The sequence below is a fragment of the Erythrolamprus reginae genome, chromosome 6 (assembly GCF_031021105.1).
Source record: "Erythrolamprus reginae isolate rEryReg1 chromosome 6, rEryReg1.hap1, whole genome shotgun sequence".
NCBI lineage: Eukaryota > Metazoa > Chordata > Lepidosauria > Squamata > Dipsadidae > Erythrolamprus > Erythrolamprus reginae.
In genome coordinates this window covers 31,286,780-31,306,622 of record NC_091955.1, presented here as the reverse complement: position 1 = coordinate 31,306,622, position 19,843 = coordinate 31,286,780, and the positions used below count along the sequence as shown (strand labels likewise).

At 40.1% G+C, this 19,843-nt stretch overlaps 1 protein-coding gene across 6 annotated transcripts in view; it reads left to right on the top strand.

The window, feature by feature from the left end:
- MET (MET proto-oncogene, receptor tyrosine kinase) overlaps nt 1-19,843 on the top strand; it is a 139,572-nt gene that overhangs the window by 49,674 nt on the left and 70,055 nt on the right. For 5 of the 6 annotated variants that reach the window (XM_070755471.1, XM_070755473.1, XM_070755470.1 and 2 more), the window contains one exon: nt 9,970-10,161. In XM_070755471.1, the coding sequence (XP_070611572.1) occupies nt 9,970-10,161 (192 nt within the window). Of the gene's footprint in view, nt 1-7,627; nt 7,716-9,969; nt 10,162-19,843 lie in introns of those variants that run through there. The other variant, XM_070755474.1, reaches the window with a different exon arrangement.

Genomic DNA, 19,843 nt, shown 5'->3' with positions numbered 1-19,843 from the left:
GCCTGCCCCCGACCGCCACCTCTCCAACTCGTCGAGCCGCTCCAGGACCCTGGCCCAGGAGAGAGAAGGGGACACCTCGGGTTGAGGGACTGTGGGCATAAACCCTACCACCCCCCCCACCGGGATCCCCCCCGGGGGCCCCTCTGCCGCCGCCCGAGCCCGGGGAGACGGCCTGGCAGCCCTCCTAGGCCGCACCACAGGTTGGGCCGGGAGGGCCTTAGCTGGCCGCTTTTTAGGGGCCATCCCACTAAAATCTATTTTTTAAACCAGAAGGAATAGGGCGGGACCAAGCCCTCCCCCAACGGGCCCTGCACCACTGGGACAAGGCCTGCTCAAAACAGCAGGCCTCAGCGGTGCCAAAAAAAAACCCCCCGGGAAGCCAATTCCCCCCTATCCCCGAGGGCAACAAGGCCCAAACACCAGGCCTTTATCCCAGGCCTCGATCCCCCAGCGACCCCCGCAAGCCCGCGAGGCCACCAGGAGGCAGCACCTCCCTCCCCCTTAAAAAAGGAAAATGAGGCTCCAAACCGGAGCGGAGCCCAGCCGATGCTGGCTCCGCTGATGAGTAAGCAGGCTTTTCACCCCCCACAGGCCACAAAATGGCGCCTCGCACGAGGTCGCCAAACAAAATGGCCGCCGGAGCAGAACGATCGCACGTCTGCTCGGTAGATCGGTCCGGGCGAAAAGGAAGAGCCTCGGGCCTGCTCGCCCTTATATAGGGCAAGCAGGCCCCGCCCGGACCAATCAGGGCCTCAGCCAATCAGGCCCTGCTCTCCCGAGCGAAGTCTCGCATCGCGAGACTTCGCCCGGGATCCAAAATGGCGGCCGCCATGAGGGACCGTGTCTCCCGGTCCCTCCAGCAAAGCCTGCCTGCCGGGTAAGTCCGGCGCTGCCCTTTCCATTGATAATAAATATGTATGTATGGTATAGTACATATATTATGGCAGCCTCTTTTTTTACTATTGGATCCTATGTTGCTTCATCTTTCATTCAGGTTATGAATGAGTCAGATTCAAACTAGATCTGTGATACCTAGGTTAAAAGTTACATGTTGATATGAGAAGCTATAAATACCTTTAAAATAAATAAATGTTATTTCACCTTTATTCTAACACTGACAAAGACCTTGTCATCCCCTACCTTAAGAGAAAAGTCAATCAACTGGCAATTACTGAGAACAGGAAAGAGTAGTAGGGTGGATAAATTCATGCTGGTGTGGTTTCTGCTAGGGCAAGGATTGGTGGATATTTCTATGGTATTGTGGAAAAAGCCTAAAATATTAATTAAATATTTCCAAAATACTATTGATATAAGCAATTGTTATCTATCTTGATCAGAAAAATGTGACATACCTTTCTACTGTTTTAAGTAGTGAATTCATGTTTTTTGCCCTGGGTTGCCTTTTTTTTGAATGGGTTGCGTTTGCCATAACACAAATGAAACAGAAAAAATACAAATAACATATCTGACCATTATACATGTACCTAGATCAATACTATTTACTTAGTGCTAATGCACTAACCAGATTACAAGAATTGATGCAGTGGTAATCAATACCAAAAGTGAATAATACTATGAAAGATCTTTGAAAAGAAAATGTGCTATGTTTTTAATTTGTATTAGTTAATTACATCAGCATTTATCTTTTTCCCCCCTTACGTAATCTAACATTAGTATAAACATTTTTTGCTTTTCCTTTATCAGCAAATGGATACTAAGAGTTTCTGGAAATACGGGATAGTAAATTCATAGCTGATACTATAAATATTTACTATAAATATTTAACAGTTATTTCTATTGACCTGGACTGGTTTGGAAACACACTTTCTATTTCATATGCTTATGGAATTCAAAATAACCACTGTGCAAGAACTCTTTTAATTTTGAAATATCTTACTTTGAATACCAAATTTTTGTATATTTTTTTTTGTATTTTAATAGAGATGCTTTCTTATTTACAGATTAGAATGGCATCAGAAAGCTTGAGTTCAAATTCTTGTTTCATTGCAAATTTGTTATTTATCTGAAGCTGACATGTTTATGACATTAACATATTTCAGCAAGTTATAAAAGCAAAAATAAAGAAAGGTACACAACTTTATTTATTTATTCAATTTATATAGCCATCATCTCACAAAACATCTTTGGGTGACTTACCACAAGTAAAACAATATAAAATATAATACAAATAGCACATACAGCAATCAGGAGACCAAACTAGTCTAAATAAAGAAGCATATCACAAAACACTCCAGCTCCATGCCAAGAATATACCGCATAAGTTTTCATGATAATGAGGGTTATTATTTTCAAATATAATGTAAAAGAATATGTGATATCTGACATTATGTCAACTTTATCTTATATAGTGTTATAATAATTAGTGGCATCTTGAATTATGTTTATAACTTACAAATCTCTGAAAAACAGATTGTAGGTATCAATTTTCCCACGATATTCGTATAAAATGCAATACTGTATTCAGTTCACGCAGCATATTACTTTAGTACTTTAATAATAATACATGGACAGGATGAAAATCATGAAGCTACTTATTTAGGGTTTTTTAATGTAATTTAGTTCAAATTCATACAGAATTCTTTCAGAGTGATTTGTAATGCATTATTAATAAATCATCCTTATGGAACAGATACCGTAATTTTGACAGTGATAATTATTTTCATGTATTTATTATGACATAATTTAGATGTTTGAGATGTCAGTTTCAAAAAAATTTAAACACATAATTTGTATTATTTACCTCTGGTCACATGTGCTATGAACGATTAAAGATAAATAAGGCAATGGGTCCAGATGGCATCCACCCCAGAGTTCTTAAAGAACTCAGATCTGTCATTACTACCCCCCTGACTGATTTGTTTAACCAATCCTTGTTAACAGGAGAAGTTCCTGAGGATTGGAGAATGGCCAGTGTTGTGCCTATTCACAAGAAGGGCAGTAGAGAAGAAGCTGGTAACTACAGGCCAGTTAGCTTGACATCAGTTGTAGTTAAAATGATGGAGACTCTACTCAAAAAGAGGATAAATCAGCACCTAAAAAACAATAACTTATTGGACCCAAATCAGCATGGCTTTACTGAAGGCAAATCATGTCAGACTAATCTCATTGATTTCTTTGACTATGTCACAAAGGTGTTGGATGAAGGTGGTGCCGTGGATATTGCCTACCTGGACTTCAGCAAAGCCTTTGATACGGTTCCACATAAAGAGCTGATAGATAAATTAGTGAAGATTGGACTTAATCCCTGGATAGTTCAATGGATTTGCAGCTGGCTGAAGCGTAGACATCAGAGAGTTATTGTTAATGGCGAGTATTCTGAGCAGAGTCAGGTTACAAGCGGTGTGCCACAAGGGTCTGTTCTGGGTCCCATAGTTCCCTGTAAGCTGCGCAGCGCGCTATAGCGCAGGCAAATTTTAACGACAGCCCAGAGTTTTCCAAGCTGGCGCGGAGCGGGTTTCTCCCCGACAGACAGCTGATCCGCCCCTCCCAAGCTGTTGGTGGGAGAGAAAACCCCGGCTTCCTGGGCTCTGCCGTCAGCCGCGCCCATCTCCTCCCACGCCCTTCCGCTTCCCCTCGGCGTCGGAGGAGGCGTTGACTTCCTCCCCAGCCGCCGTGCTGGGAGCTGCCCCCTGGAATCGGGGGCGACGGGCCCGGAATCGGCCTACTCCGCCTCCTCCCCCGCGCCGTGCAGGCCAGCAAAGCGTCAAGGCTTCTGAGGTGAGCTGCGTGGCGGCAGCGGGAGGCAGAGCCAAGGGGAGGGCATGCCGGTCAGCAAAGCTGGATGCCCACCAGCCTGATGCCCGTCCATGTGTGTGTGTGGGGGCGAATCCACCAGCCATGCTGCCAGCCTGATATCCGTCCGTGCGGGGGAGATGAATCCGCCAGCCACACCACCAGCCTGATATCCGTCCGTGCGGGGGGGGGGGGGGACGAATCCGCCAGCCACGCTGCCAGCCTGATGTCTGTCCGTGTGGGGGGGCTCTCTTTCTTTCTCTCCCTCCTTCATTCCCTCTTTCTCATCGAGCTGGCGGTTTGGCAGATGGATTCACCCCCCCCCCCCGCACGGACGGACATCAGGCTGCGGGCATGGCCGGCGGATTCGCCCCAACCCCACACGGACGGACATTCCGGGAAAGCAGCGCGCTTTTCAAATTCGCTGCTTTCCTGGGCAGGGGGGGGGCAAGAAGGTGGCCGCCTCCCCCCCTGCCCAGGAAAGAGGTGCAGGAAAAGCGCGCCCTGGTGTAGCCAAAGCACAAGCTTTGCTTCCTCTCCCGCCGCCGCGCTGGGGGCTGCCCGCCGGTGGGTCCCCTCTGCCACCCAATCCCAGTAAAAGACTTCCTTGGGCGCGCTTTCAAACGCGTCATTTACCCGGGCAGCCGGCTTCGCCTTCTCCTCCCCCGCTGCCATGCTGGGGCTGCCTCCTGCCCCCGGGGGCGACAGGCCCGGCCTCGGCCCACTCTGCCCCAGTGTGCCTGAAGCACAAGCTTCGCTTTGTCTCCCGCCACCGCATCGTGCAGGCCAGCAAAGTGTCAAGGCTTCTGAGGTGAGCTGCGCAGCAGCGGCGGGAGGCAGAGCCAAGGGGAAGGCATGCTGGTCAGCAAAGCTGGCTGCCCGCCAGCCCGATGTCCATCCGTGTGTGTGGGGGGGGCGAATCCGCCAGCCTGATGTCCGTCCATGCGGGGGGGGGCGAATCCGCCAGCCACGCCGCTAGCCTGATGTCCGTCTGTGCGGGGGGGGGATGAATCCGCCAGCCACGCCGCTAGCCTGATGTCCGTCTGTGCGGGGGGGATGAATCCGCCAGCCACACCGCCAGCCTGATGTCTGTCCGTGCGGGGGGGGGGGGGCTCTCTTTCTTTCTCTCCCTCCTTCATTCCCTCTTTCTCATCGAGCTGGCGGTGTGGCCGATGGGTTCGCCCCCCCCCCGCATGGACAGACACCAGGCTGCCGGCATGGCCGGCGGATTCGGCCCAACCCCACACGGACGGACATTCCGGGAAAGCAGCGTGTTTTTCAAATTCGCTGCTTTCCTGGGCGGGGGGGGGGGCGAGAAGGTGGCCGTCTCCCCCCCTGCCCAGGAAAGAGGTGCAGGAAAAGCGCGCCCTGGTGTAGCCGAAGCACAAGCTTTGCTTCCTCTCCCGCCGCCGCGCTGGGGGCTATCCGCCGGTGGGTCCCCTCCGCCACCCAATCCCAGTAAAAGACTTCCCTGGGCGCGCTTTCAAATGCGTCATTTACCCGGGCAGCCGGCTTTGCCTTCTCCTCCCCCGCTGCCACGCTGGGGCTGCCTCCTGCCCCCGGGGGTGACAGGCCCGGCCTCGGCCCACTCTGCCCCAGTGTGCCCGAAGCACAAGCTTCGCTTTGTCTCCCGCCGCCGCGCCAGGGGCTTCCCCGCCACCACCGGGTCCCCTCTGCCACTCAATCCCAGTACAAGATGGTGGCAGCCCACATCAAGACGTAGCCGGCCACCGTTAAACAGGTAGGAAGAGGGTGGAGAGAGAAAGAGGGGGGAAGGAGGGAAAGACAGAGGGAAGGAGGGAGGGAGAAAGAGCAAAAAAGGAAGGAAGGAAGAGAGAAAGGAAGAGGGATGGAGAGAGAGGGGGAAAGAAAGATGAAGGGAGACAGAGAGAAAGGGGGAGGGAGAGATAGAAAGGAGGGAGAGGGGGATAGTAGGATAGGGGGAGGGAAAAGGAAGGGCTTGGAGAAAGGCGGGGAAAGATAGAAAGGAAAGAGGGAGGAAGAGATAGAAAGGAAAGAGGGAGGGAGGGAGAGATAGAAAGGAAAGAGGGAGGGAGGGAGAGATAGAAAGGAAAGAGAGAGAAAGGAAAGGAGGGAGAGATAGAAAGAAAAGAGGGAGGGAGGAACGAGGCAGGGAGAGATACAAAGGAAAGAGGGAGGGTGGAAAGAGGGAGGGAGAGATAGAAAGGAAAGAGGGAGGAAAGGGAGGGAGAGATAGAAAGGAAAGAGGGAGGGAGAGATAGAAAGGAAAGAGGGAGGGAGGAAAGGGAGGGAGAGATAGAAAGGAAAGAGGGATGGAGGAAAGGGAGGGAGGGAGAGATAGAAAGGAAAGAAGGAGGGAGGAAAGAGGGAGACATAGAAAGGATAGAATTATGGATGCAAGAACTCGCTCATGTGTGATAGCGCACACCCACACTTACTTTATTTGGGTTTTTTAAAAAAATTTATTTATTTATTTATTTATTCTTATATGCCGCCCAGTCCCAAAGGGACTGCCGCTCAGACACTATACTTTTCCGCCCACCCCGAAAAAAAATTAGAGGGAACACTGCTGGGTCCTATTCTTTTTAATATATTTGTGAGTGACATAGGGGAAGGTTTGGTAGGGAAGGTTTGCCTATTTGCCGATGATTCTAAAGTGTTGATATTCCTGGAGGCGTCTGTAATATGGTAAATGATTTAGCTTTACTAGATAAATGGTCTAAGCAATGGAAACTGCGGTTTAATGTTTCCAAATGTAGAATAATGCACTTGGGGAAAAGGAATCCTCAATCTGAGTATTGTATTGGCAGTTCTGTGTTGGCAAATACTTCAAAAGAAAAGGATTTAGGGGTAGTGATTTCTGACAGTCTCAAAATGGGTGAACAGTGCAGTCAGGCGGTAGGGAAAGTATGTAGGATGCTTGGCTGCATAGCTAGAGGTATAACAAGCAGGAAGAGGGAGATTATGATCCCACTACATAGAATGCTGGTGAGACCACATTTGGAATACTGTGTTCAGTTCTGGAGACCTCACCTACAAAAAGATATTGACAAAATTGAACGGGTCCAAAGACGGGCTACAAGAATGGTGGAAGGCCTTAAGCATAAAACGTATCAGGAAAGACTTAATGAACTCAATCTGTATAGTCTGGAGGACAGAAGGAAAAGGGGGGACATGATCGAAACATTTAAATATATTAAAGGGTTAAATAAGGTCCAGGAGGGAAGTGTTTTTAATAGGAAAGTGAACACAAGAACAAGGGGACACAATCTGAAGTTAGTTGGGGGAAAGATCAAAAGCAACATGAGAAAATATTATTTTACTGAAAGAGTAGTAGATCCTTGGAACAAACTTCCAGCAGACGTGGTTGGTAAATCCACAGTAACTGAATTTAAACATGCCTGGGATAAACATATATCCATCCTAAGATAAAATACAGAAAATAGTATAAGGGCAGACTAGATGGACCATGAGGTCTTTTTCTGCCGTCAGACTTCTATGTTTCTATGTTGGATCTACATAGGAAAACAAGGTTCAGAGCTGATCCACTGCAAGGTCACTCAATTATTTGAGAGGGAAATTTTTTATTTAACTTTTTTTTCTTTTATATTGTATTTATGGTTTTGTTCTATGCTTTTAGTTTAAGTTGCCTTGTGCACTTTTACAGAAACTGGGTTATTCATAATTAAAATGAATCCTTGCTCAAAGCAATAGTGTTCATTTAACATAATTTTTGCTTTTGTTAAAAACTAAAGAAATACATTAATTTGAAGAACCATATTGTGAAGATTAGTTATAGAGTAGCTTCACAGATTATTGCATGAGCAAGTAAAATACAATTTAAGTTTGGACAAGGAGGAAATGAGTTGGTATTATCACATTCCAGTTCTGACCTACATCAGATGCAGTTTTTTTCCCCCTGAATGAGTCACAAATGGACTTTGTACTTTCACTCAAGTGCATGAAAGGAAGAAATAAAAGTAAGCCACATACCAGTAAAACATTTACTGAACTACAATATTTGTGAGATTTGTCACTGGAATTTGGCAGTGAATATATGTATGTTTAATCCAGAAATAATTTAATTTTCCATTTCGTCTGCCAACTGAATAGTTTAGGGAGTCTTGAGGTGAGGAAGTGAAATTGAAATACATAATTATCTCATATAAATTAAATGATACAGATAATCTCCATAACAAGTTGCTTAATAAGTAGCTTTAAAATATTTAACCTTTGAAAATGACAATTGAAAATGTTTTAAGGCTGCCTTTATCCATTTAGTGTATATACAGTACTATACAGTAGTTGGAATGAACTGTACACTTGCCATTGTGCCTCCTTCACTCTGGATCCTCATGGCCTTTTCAGCCTAATTTTAAAACTAATTTCTAAACAATTAGCTCAGACCTTTGGCAACACAAATGTGTTCTTTCCCTAGGGACCTTCATTGTTCCAATTGAGCAAAAAAGCAGGTAAAGAGAAAGAGAAAGCACTTAAGAGGAAGTGGTTTGTTATTACTTCTCCTCAGAGTGATGGGTGTGTTGTTGGATTTTTTTAAAGTTCTAATTTAAGTTGCAGGACATTCCAAGATTTCTTGATGGTCTTCTATCTGGGTACTAAGCAGATCAGATCTTCCTTAGCATTCTGGAATTGTCAAAGCCTGCTATGAAGAAAAGCAGGATAGAATGAATGCATGAAATGATGAATAAATTAAATAAAGTTTTAATCAATAAAGCTAACTATGGGCTTTTGAAGTGCACCTGTGTTTGTCTACAAAAGAGAGGAAAGTACTGTACAGTATTTTATACTGCCTGTATTCCCTTTGGCTGTTATAATCAATACAATCTTCTCTCAGCAACCCCTGTGCATCCTTAGAATCTGCTCAGAAATTTGGATTTCTTTTTAAGCTTATTTGGAGTGGGGATGGTGATGGGAAAAAGTGAATTGCAGAGTCTGGGCCCATATTTATTAGATAATGGAGAGTGGAATTTCACAGCTTTCTTTAAAATGATATTCCAGTAGTCTGGGAACCATTTAATTCAAGGCTAAAACCTCCTGGAGTAATTGATATTTTATGTTATTGCAGAAATGCAGCAATTAGACATCACATATTGTACACATAGTGATTTTGCTATGTGTTTTGAAAAGTTGACCAAATTCTCTCTTCTTTTTATTAATTTATAGTATAAAATACAAAAACAAATAGTAGGGGGAAAAGGGTTCAAAAACGTGACATTGTGAACTGGCTATGTATTTTGAAAAGATGACCAAATTCTGTTTGCAATTAACATTTTAAAAATTTGATTTCTAGCTGAAATGTCTCATAAGAGAATTGCTATCATTACATTTTGGTTTGCTTTTTAAAGGACACAATCCCATTAATTTTTCAATATGTCATGGCATAATACATCTTAATTTTAAAACTAATTTCTAAATTTAATAATCAGTAAAAATGATAAGTACAGTATTAATTTTAAAAGACAGCTACATTTTTGTTATTTTTACATTATTGTGTTTAACTCCAATCATATTCCAGAACTGAAGTATATCATATATTCTCCAGTATTGAATGCTAAGTGGTTTATGTTTAAAATAGAAATAAAACTTCAATGGGAAATAATTCAGTTAATAGATTATTATTGAATTGTCAATGCCGCATAACTGCATTCTTTTTTAAGCCCAATATACCAATATACCAAGATATATAATGAGGGTAATTTGTCAGAAAAATATGTATTTCCTGTAGATTAATTACAGGACTGAAAACAAAATACTGTATATGGTAATAAAAATTGCAACCTAAAAAGAGTTAGTTAAAAGATTTCCAGACTACTTTGTGTGTGTGTGTGTGTGTGTGTGTGTGTGTGTGTGTGTGTGTGTGTGTTTGGTTGGTTGGCTTATGATTAGTTATATTATTTTTTGTTTTAATAGGCAACTGAGAATTCACTCTTTTGCTTTCCAAGTCTAAAGATCTAAAAGAATGCAATGCATTTTGGCCATCCACTGGTATTTGTGGATTCCTTGTCTTACAGTTTAGAAATATTTGAAAAAGCATGAACATCACTAAGTAAGGGGGGGGGGGGGATTTCCATTATACCAAATAAATTATGCAATTTAATAATAATGTATTGCTTTTAAAATCTAATAAATTAGATTAGACTCAGTCAGCTACTGGAGTACTGTCATTTTTACTGTGTTCTCTGATTTGCTGAAACAAATTTAGTTTTCTTGCAGACTTTTTCAAGAAACACCTCTTACTGTGGAGCTCAAGATGACAAGTATCAGGTGGAAGTTACTACAGCTTTGCAACGAATTGACCTATTCACAGAACAATTCAACACTATCCTCTTAACTTCTATATCTGTCTTCATTAAAGGGGATCTTACTATAGCAAATCTGGGGACATCTGAAGGACAGTTTATGCAAGTAAGCAATATAACATTATACTATTTTTTACAACAAATTCAGCTAAGGCTGGGAAGGAAGGGAACCATCCTTGAATGGGAAAGTCAATCCTAACATTTTAAACAGTAATACAAGTTAAGGTGAAGAAAACAAACATGAAATAAAATCCATGCTCAGTTTGAAAGCAGTAATTACCATACTTTTTGGCATATAAGACACACTGGATATAAGATGAAGTTTTTGGGAGGAAAATTGGGAGGGGGTATTCCAGGGGGTATTCATCTGCCTAGTCCTTAGCCTGATCAGATTCAGCACGTTAGTTTGTTCACTGGCAAAGTCTGGAAGATTGCTTAGGTCATGTTTCAGCTGAAAAACAGCTTCAAAAACGCAGCTGATCCTCAGACGGAGCTCCAGTGATTAAAGCAGGCAAAGTGGGGAAGGGGTAAGAGCTGTTCTTGGCACTGTGCAGCAGCTGTTCTTGGCACTGTGCATTGAGCGTTTGGAGGCTGAAACGCTCTGAGCCCAAAAGCACAAGCTATTGTCAGTAGCAATCTCTATAGCCAGGAAGAGGGTACACAGAGGCCGAAGGGTAGGGGCTGGCAGAGGGGAAGGGCTACATTCGGAGTATAAGACACACCCAAATTTTCAACCTCTTTTAGGAGGGAAAGAAATTTCATCTTATACATTGAAAAATATGGTAATTTGAAGTAGTGTTATGACATTATTTCCTCGGTAGTGGATTACCTCATTACATTATCTTTTGTTCAACTCAGCATCCACTGTTTCTGGCATTGCTCTCAGTCCTAAAACAATCTCTTATGATACAGGTAGTCCTTTGGATAGAACAGCAATTGGGATCCCTCACTAAGCAACATGGTATAATGTTATATGACTAAATTGCTTAACCAGGGCAATTCCACTAGTCCTAGTTGCTGTTGTTACATAAGGACTACGTGGGTCATTAAGTAGAAATATTTTGTGATTGTAACTTTTGAGTTCCTACAACTTTTGAGTTATTGACTTTGCTTGTGAGAAGTCATCATGAAATGTGAGAAATTGTGATGATATGACTGTGGGAACATTGTTACAGACAGATCTCTGATGACCGTCACAAGTCCCATTTATTCAGTGCTTTTATAACTTCAAATAGTTGTTGGGTGAATGACCATAACCAGAGAACTACCTGTAGGCCACAACATAATTAGCACTCTGATCCAGAAGTTCCCCAAGCATCTGTAATTCTATTGTCTTCAAGGGAGTTCGATTCATGACTTTAATCAATTGAATTAAAATAACTATTTTAAGGAGAGGGGAAAAAGTTTTATTCCAAAGTATGAAGTAGTATGATATAATTATCCTGCTCTTCAAAAAATGAATGAAAATGTTCTATATCCTACCATGGTGGGAGATACAGTGTGCCTGAATTTTTAAATATCTTGAAAGAAATTTTAAAAGTACAGTTAAACCATTCTATTTAATATTAGGTTTTGGCATTGAAAAGTTTCAGTGACTGCGAGCTCTCGAAATCCATTTTTATAAGTTGAACTGCTCATTTAAATAGTAATCAGGCTGTAGCTCTCCAGTTGCTTTGCAAGAGAAGTCAGCAGTTGTGTGGACAAATAGTAGAATAATATATTCAGTGAACTGTTTTATGTTTAAATGCAATATGAGGAATAGCATTCTAACACACTATAGTTTCCTTTAAAATCCCAGCACTTGATGTAAAATAGTTTTATACTCTCCACAGTAATAATAAGATTTTCCTATTTCAGAATAGTGCTTTTACTCATTTCTATCATAAGCCAAGTCATTTCATACATTTTATCCTCGCTATACTGAACTCTAGAAAATCTAACACAATACTTGCAGAACATGTTTCCTTGGTAAGGCTAGCTAAGGGACTAAAAAGAATGCCATTGTCTGAATTATGTTGTATCATTAGCAATCAGTCTTCAATATTTTATTTTAATAACCTGTGGAGTCTTCCCCTCTTTCCCTGATTTTGTTAGAAGAGTCTGACATATTCAAAAATCCAAAACAACAACATAGTACAGATTTGCATAATTAATATGTTGTTAGCAGGTAAGCTGTGCAATGGACCTTTTTGGTAAAAATTGCAATAAGGAGATGAGGAATTTTTTAAATAACAAAAAATAGCAACAGAAGCTTTTTGTGAAACTTAAAATGTCTGAATTTTCATGTTTGAACTTTCTGCTAAGCCTTAGGACAGTGATGGTGAACCATTTTTCCTTTGGGTTCCAAAAGCAAGCACGTGTGCACTATCGTACACATGCGTGTCCCCACACTCATAATTCAATGCCCCCCATGTGCCCAGCTCTCTGCACATGCACATGCAATCCCCCTGCGCTGCCCCATCCCCACGTATAACTCTTTCTCCCCTGCTGCCATGTTTCCCAACTTCCAGAGACTTTCTTGGAAGGTGAAATTGCCTAATCTGCTGCTCTTGAGGTCCTCTGGAGGCTGGAAAAAGCCCATTTTCTGACTTCTGTTGGACCTGGTAGGTCCATTTTTTGCCCTCCCCATGCTTCCAGACACCTTCTTGGAGACTGAGGAGGCCGAAAATGCCCTCCCAGAGCTCTGTGCAAGTCGAAAATCAGCTGGCCCATATATACATGCATACATGCAGGTTGGAGCTGAGCTAGGGCAATGGCTCGCTTGCCAGCAGATATGGCTCATCGTGCCACCTATGGCATGCATGTCATAGGTTTGCCATTCGCCACCACAGCTTTAGGACCTACTGAGTGCTTAACTGTAACAACTATCCTAATAGTGCAAACCTGTGCTAGTTTCTTCCAAAATATTTTTCTGATATTCATTTAACTTCTGCTTCTGAAGTAACTGTGCATAGGGTTGGGACACAAATCAGCTTTGGTTATGTTGCTGTGCACATGTTATGAGGCAGACTTTTCAACGTTTAACATTTTTATTGAGTTATATAAAAAAAATAAGCTGCAGAAGTAAATAGGTGGGGAGTAAGAGAGGGAAAAGAAGTGAGGAAGGATAAGAAAGAAAAAGAAACATTGACTTCTGACACACTCTGTTACAGTAAAATAAGGTATTAGCATCAAATCACACTTTTTAAAATAATAATAATAATATGAACAAGCCATTTCTTTAAAGATCCATCAATCTAATCAGTAAAACCCAAAATCAAAGTTTCATTCTTTTCCACTTCAAGCACAAAGTTCAGAAGCAGTCTCCATGTGGAAACAAAAGTACTGTATTTATATCCTTTTCTTTAATCAAAATAGTCAATTTTGCCATTTCAGTCAACTCCATCAACTTCTGCAACCATTTGTCCATGGTAGGCATAAAGTACAATAGTCTTGTTACTGTCAGCATATATATATATATTAATAATATATATTGTCAACATATATATTAATAAAGTTCTGATTTTTTTCAATTAGGTCCAAAAGGAAAATTTCTGGTTTCATCTTTATCTCAATTTTCATTTTTTTATTAAAATATGAATCATACTCCAAAAATTATTTGTTTTATCACATGTCCACCACAGATGATAAAAGGTCCTTTCTTTGCTTTTAACGTCCAACATTCATTTGACATAAAATACCTTTATGCATCTTAAATAACTTTTCTAATGTTAAATATCAATGATATATAATCTTATAGAAATTTTCTTTTAGATTATAATTTAATGTAAAGTTTAAAGCCTTCATCCACATATTTTCCCATTGTTCTAGCATCACATTATATCCAAAATTCCTTGCTCACTGAATATTTTATATGATCATTTTCAAAATTCAATTTCAATTATATTTTATAGATCTAAGCTATAATATGTTCATTGTTCTCACATAATAAATTTTCCAATTCATTTTTAACGAAGTCAAATCCATAGCACTTTTTATCCAGTTTCAAGCTTTCTTTCAGTTGTAGATAAGTAAACTAATGGCAAGCATAATTTTCTGATTCAAGTGCTTCCTTGGCTTTAAGAATTGAAAGATCAAATTTTATCATATGTGAACCAGTTTGGCATTGCACCATTTCTTTTCTTTGGTGACACCCAAAGAGGCAACTTTGTAGAGAGCCTTGCTCCATATTTATTCCAAACTCTTAATATGGCACATCTAACAACATGATTATTAAATTCAACATTAACTTGATTTTTATCATACCTTAAGTAGCCAAGCCATTCAAACCTTAATTCATGGTCCTCTAATTCAAGATGCTCTTATTCTGGAGGCTCACCCATTCTTTTGACCAGGTCAGACAGCATGCATCAAAATACAGTTTTATATCTGGTAGACCCAAATCCCTTCTTCATCTTGCAATGGTTTATATCTAAGCCTTAGTTTTTTCCTCTTGCCATATGAACCTAGAAATATCCTTCTGCTATTGTTTAAATGGATTGTGAGTTGTAAGTATTGCCAACATCTAAAATAAAAAAAACATCTTTGGTAAAACGTATCTCTTGATTACAGAGATTCTGCTCAGTAATGATAAGTGCAGTTTATCCCATCTTTGTAAATCTTGTTTAATATCCCTCCACAAAGGGACATAGTTGTTTTGGAACAATTTTATATTTTTATTTGTCAACATAACCCCTAGCTATTTCAACATTTTTCTCAACTCTAAAGCCCGACTTTTTGTTCAATATATCACTATCTTGAGAAGACATATTCTTGATCAACTTTGTTGTTTTCTGTTTGTTTATTTTGAAACCTGCCAAAGCCCCAAACTCACTTAATTTCATCATCAAATATTCTATATTGTTTTTTGAATCCTGTAAAAATATAATCAGATCAACAGCAAATGCCTTCAATTTATAAACTTCTTTATACCCCTTATTTTGTCTTCTTGTCTAATACTTCTATTCAGAACTTCCAATACCAAAATAAACAACAGAGAGGACAAGGGGCATCCTTGCTTTGTATCCTTTTGAATCCCATATGTTAGTTTATTTATGACAATTTTTGCATTCTGTGACGTGTAGGTCACTTTAATTCCTTGGATAACATTCTCTCTAGAGTCCATTTCTTCCAGTACATTAAACATAAAGGCCCTGGGTTGTCGAAGACTTTCTCTGCATCTAAAAATATTAATGCAGCTTGTTGCTCATTATGATATTGTAAGTATTCAATAATCCACGGAGAGCGGCGGCATACAAATCCAATAAATAAATAAATAAATTTAAGACAATCATCATATTATCTCTTAGCTATCTTTTTGGCAGAAAGCCTGCTTGGTCTTTCAAATCGCCATCAGTATCCATAGTGCCCTTTAAATGTGTTAACACTGCAACTCATCATTTTCAGCAATTGTACTTCAGTTCTTTGGGCATGGCATTATAAAGTACAAGTAATTGCCAAGAAATTTAAGTATTTTACATATATATCCTAACATTTTCTCATTGCCAGCATTTTTTTCTAGCAGGTCTCTGAGGTCTTTAAATACTTGTGGGACAAGCATAACCTTTGCCAATGAGCATCTATTCCCTATAGCATTGACATGTCAGGGAAAGAAACCTTTACTGACAGAATTTCTGTGTATCAAGCAACTGAGTTTGACAGTTGTAATGCCCAAGTGTGCAGCAGCAAGAAACAAAGATGGAATAATGCTCTTGAGCTACTGTAAAAATTGTAGCCATCTTGCAATCTGCATTCAACAACATATGCTGCTGATGAATCATGTCTGTGACAATTAGGCCACATCAATGTAAAAAACCCAGTTTTTAAACAAATAACCAAAAACATTGAGACATTAAATTACAATTTATTTTTATTTATTTTATTTATTTATTATTTATTTGTCAAACATGCATAGGATAGTAATTTGTATAAACATAACATAAGTAAAAAGTAATGTTAGAAAAGGACAGTAGAACAGGGATGGTAGACACAATGGTGTGCTTATGTATGCCCCTTACAGACTCTTAGAAACGGGGAGTGGTCAATTGTAGACAATCTAAGGTTAAAGTTTTTGGGGTTTGGGGAAGAAACTACAGAGTCAGGTAGTGCATTTCAGGCATTGATCATTCTATTGCTTTATCAAACATTGCATATGTCTATGTAATATATACTAAACCCTTTCCAATTAAGGTATTTTGTTTTATGTTTGAAGATCAAGTAACTTTATCAATTAAAAAACAATAAATTTTATACCAGCTGCTAAAGGTATTTAAATATCAGCTTTGGAAATAGATGTATTTAAAATACAGACAGCAATCTTACACTTTTTTATTTTTAGAGCCTAATTGTATTGGGAGTAGGGATTTTTTTTTCCTGTCGGAACACGTGCTGCACAGTCATATACATAATTGTTTTGGCTAAAACAAAAGTGTGAAAACTTTGTACTGGTCCTTAAATATCCTTGACTTCAGAGCTGATAAAATATTGTTGAGTTTCTGTTACAAAACAGACTGCTAATAATTTGACTAAGACAGCTGTCATGCATGAGAAACAAAAGAAATTTATTTTATATCCACCCTAAGCTGTATGACAAGTCTTCTTGCAGATTTCCTCTTTTCTTTCCATTCTCTCCTCCAATCCACCCCCCCACACACACACATGATTTTGCAGCTGTTTCTGCTTCTTAGAGTTGTAATTGTGGTTGGTGTTTGGCTGGGAACACAATCTCAGTATAGCTGTTGAGTGCTAAGTGAATTGGAAATTTTTCAGTGGTTAAATAAAAAGAATTAGACTATTTCAACCAGCAATATTATGAGTTAGATTTTCAGTGGGTAAAAGTTGAGTCTTGTCCCTTGAAGACTCATCAACAAAGTTCTATGATCCTTTGATTGATGTTCCTCAAAAATGCCCATAATCTTTCTAGTCATACCCTCATTATCTTTAATGAGGATCAATGATTCTTTAATTGTCTATTCTTTATAAATTAATTATAAAATTATAAATTTGATGTCTTAGTACCATATTTTACAGATGTTTAGGAATTTTGCACATAAAAAATAAGGCGTGATCTTCTAAAACAAAGAGTACATCCCTGGGTTTACTGTAGTAATGGACTGATCCTTTGATGCTAATATAGCCATAGTTTTCACCTACGGTATGTAGAATTGTCATGTTATCTACTTCTTTCATTTAAACTGCTGTACGATTCTCTTATAAAACAATTGCTTCATTTGAATAGTGTTCTTAAATTATGTAAAATTGAATGATAGTATCAACAAACTTAATCCAAGTAAGTGAATTGTCCAATTGTTAAGACTTTCCAGAGATTATGACAGATACTGCAGGTTTGGAGTGTTCAGCATGGGATATGTTGAAATAAAACCAACTCTTGAAGCAACTATTTTTTCTAATAATAATAATAATAATTTTAAATGATTAAAATCCTCAAAATAATGTCATTACATTGACTACACTGGAAATATGTATAGCTAAAGTGATCTTCAAATGTGTTACTTTTAGAGGTAGAAGAAGTGAAAATGTTGTGAAATACTTTATGCATATGTGAAATACAGTACTTTAAGCATATATCTTCTGGATAGTGGTTTATACCTGCTGGAGATCCATTAAGAAAAGAAAGGCAGAATTTGATTTAATTTCAAGCTCCTTATTTTTATTTTAAAAATTTTGGTTGCCAGTTTTGATCCACATTGGGATAAAAAGTTACTATGTACTGCTTTATTAAACAGCGAAAAGTTACTTCATTCACTTTATTAAAGTAATGATATGCAGACACATGTAGAGTTTAATTGGTAATTCACACTTTGCATATATATTAAGATAAATTGATAGTAATAAAATGCTGGAAAGAATTTATCTGGTAGTCATGCACTCTTGGCTGATTACTTACTTTCATTTTAAGTGGAACATTAATCTCTTGCTTCTGTGTCATCTTCAGTACTTGCCATCTCCATAGATAGCAATCATTGAAATATTCTGAGTTGCCATGAAAAGCTGCTATATATTTGTTGGTAATTATGTTATAGTGCCAAAATGAATATATCAGAAGAAATGGCATCCATTTAATCAGAAAAGTTTGGTATATTCTTTATGGCATTAAGTCCAACATAAATCATTTAGTATAAGGAGATCACCAGAACTGGCTAGATCAATCAGGTTATTTGTTACATAAAAAATTTATATGGGTATCAGATCTGGCTAGCCCTTGGACTGGAGGCTTCTCAGGAATTCCATATACTATCCATGAGATAGTATAGAAAATGATGCATAACTTTATATTATTAAAGTTCTGTTTGTATCCTTAAGTTGACCCAAACAGTGCATAATAAAGCAACAATTTTTGAATTAAAGTATCTAAAATCCACTAATTTAAAGAATGCATAAAATAATCTGAACACATTCAATTCCCATCTATGGAATTGAATTTTTCACAAGTTTATTCACAAAATGAAGGCTATTGCAGAAACCCCACAGTCATTTGCTTGTGATTTCTGATGATGCTTGATTTCTGGTCATACAAAAGAAGATCACAGAAAGCCAAAATTTGCTCCCACTCCCATTACTTTTTTTCTTACATTTAGTAAACAAAACCACTCCTGCCTTGTCCAAAATGATTACAGAAAACTCCATTTTAATAATGGCAATCTTAAAATCTAATATAAAAAATACCGGTAATTATCCAAATGGCTATTTAAACAAAATATTCCAACAATCTAATAAGTCAGTAACAACTGCTAGGTGTACCTCCAATACAACATAGTCCATAGCCTGTTGGCCATCTCATAAAAGACAATAATTCTCTTCAGATCAGTGTCTATCCGATCTCCGGCAAATTTGGAATCTAAACATCTTCATCCAAGAAATTGCAGATGGTTCAGCAAGATACCATGTTTGATGGTATAATATTGAAAACCACCAGGAAGTCTAAAAGGACCAAGAGGTTCTGAAGTGAAGATCTATCAGAGTGACCAGTGTTGTTTCCATCCTTTATCTAGGGCTTGACTTCCTGGCTCCAATCCTCCCCCGCAGGGAGGCGGAACCAATTAAGATGTTCCGCCCCAGACGCCTGATGGATCCAGAAGGCTTTCAGAAGGCGCTTGGGGTTCTTCCAGATACACTCATCCGCAGTCCGGCAGAGTCTCTGGCTGAGGCCTGGAACAAGGCGGCAGCGGAGGCCCTTGACCGAATTGCGCCGTTGCGACCTCTCCGTGGCGCTAGACCCCGTAGAGCTCCATGGTTCAACGAGGAGCTCCGGGAGTTGAAGCGCCAGAAGAGACGTCTAGAGAAGCGATGGAGGAAGAGTAAGTCCGAACCCGATCGAACACTTGTAAGAGCTTTTATTAAGACTTACAAAGTGGCGCTCAAGGCGGCAAGATGCGCGTATCATTCCGCCTTGATTGCATCAGCGGAATCCCGCCCGGCCGCTCTGTTTAGGGTGACCCGCTCCCTTCTTAATCAGGGGGGAGTTGGGGAGCCCTTACAGAGTAGTGCCGAGGACTTTAACACGTTTTTCGCTGATAAAATCGCTCGGATCCGGGCCGATCTCGACTCCAATTGTAAAACAGAGTCGACTGACAACGAGTCAGTCGAGGTGACTGGGGCTAAACGTCTTTGTCCATCTGTCTGGGAGGAGTTTGACTTGGTGACACCTGATGAAGTGGACAAGGCCATTGGAGCTGTGAGTTCTGCCACCTGTTCACTGGATCCGTGTCCCTCTTGGTTGGTTTCGGCCGGCCGAGAGGTGACACGGAGCTGGGCCCAGGAGATTACCAACGCTTCCTTGGGGAGGGGAG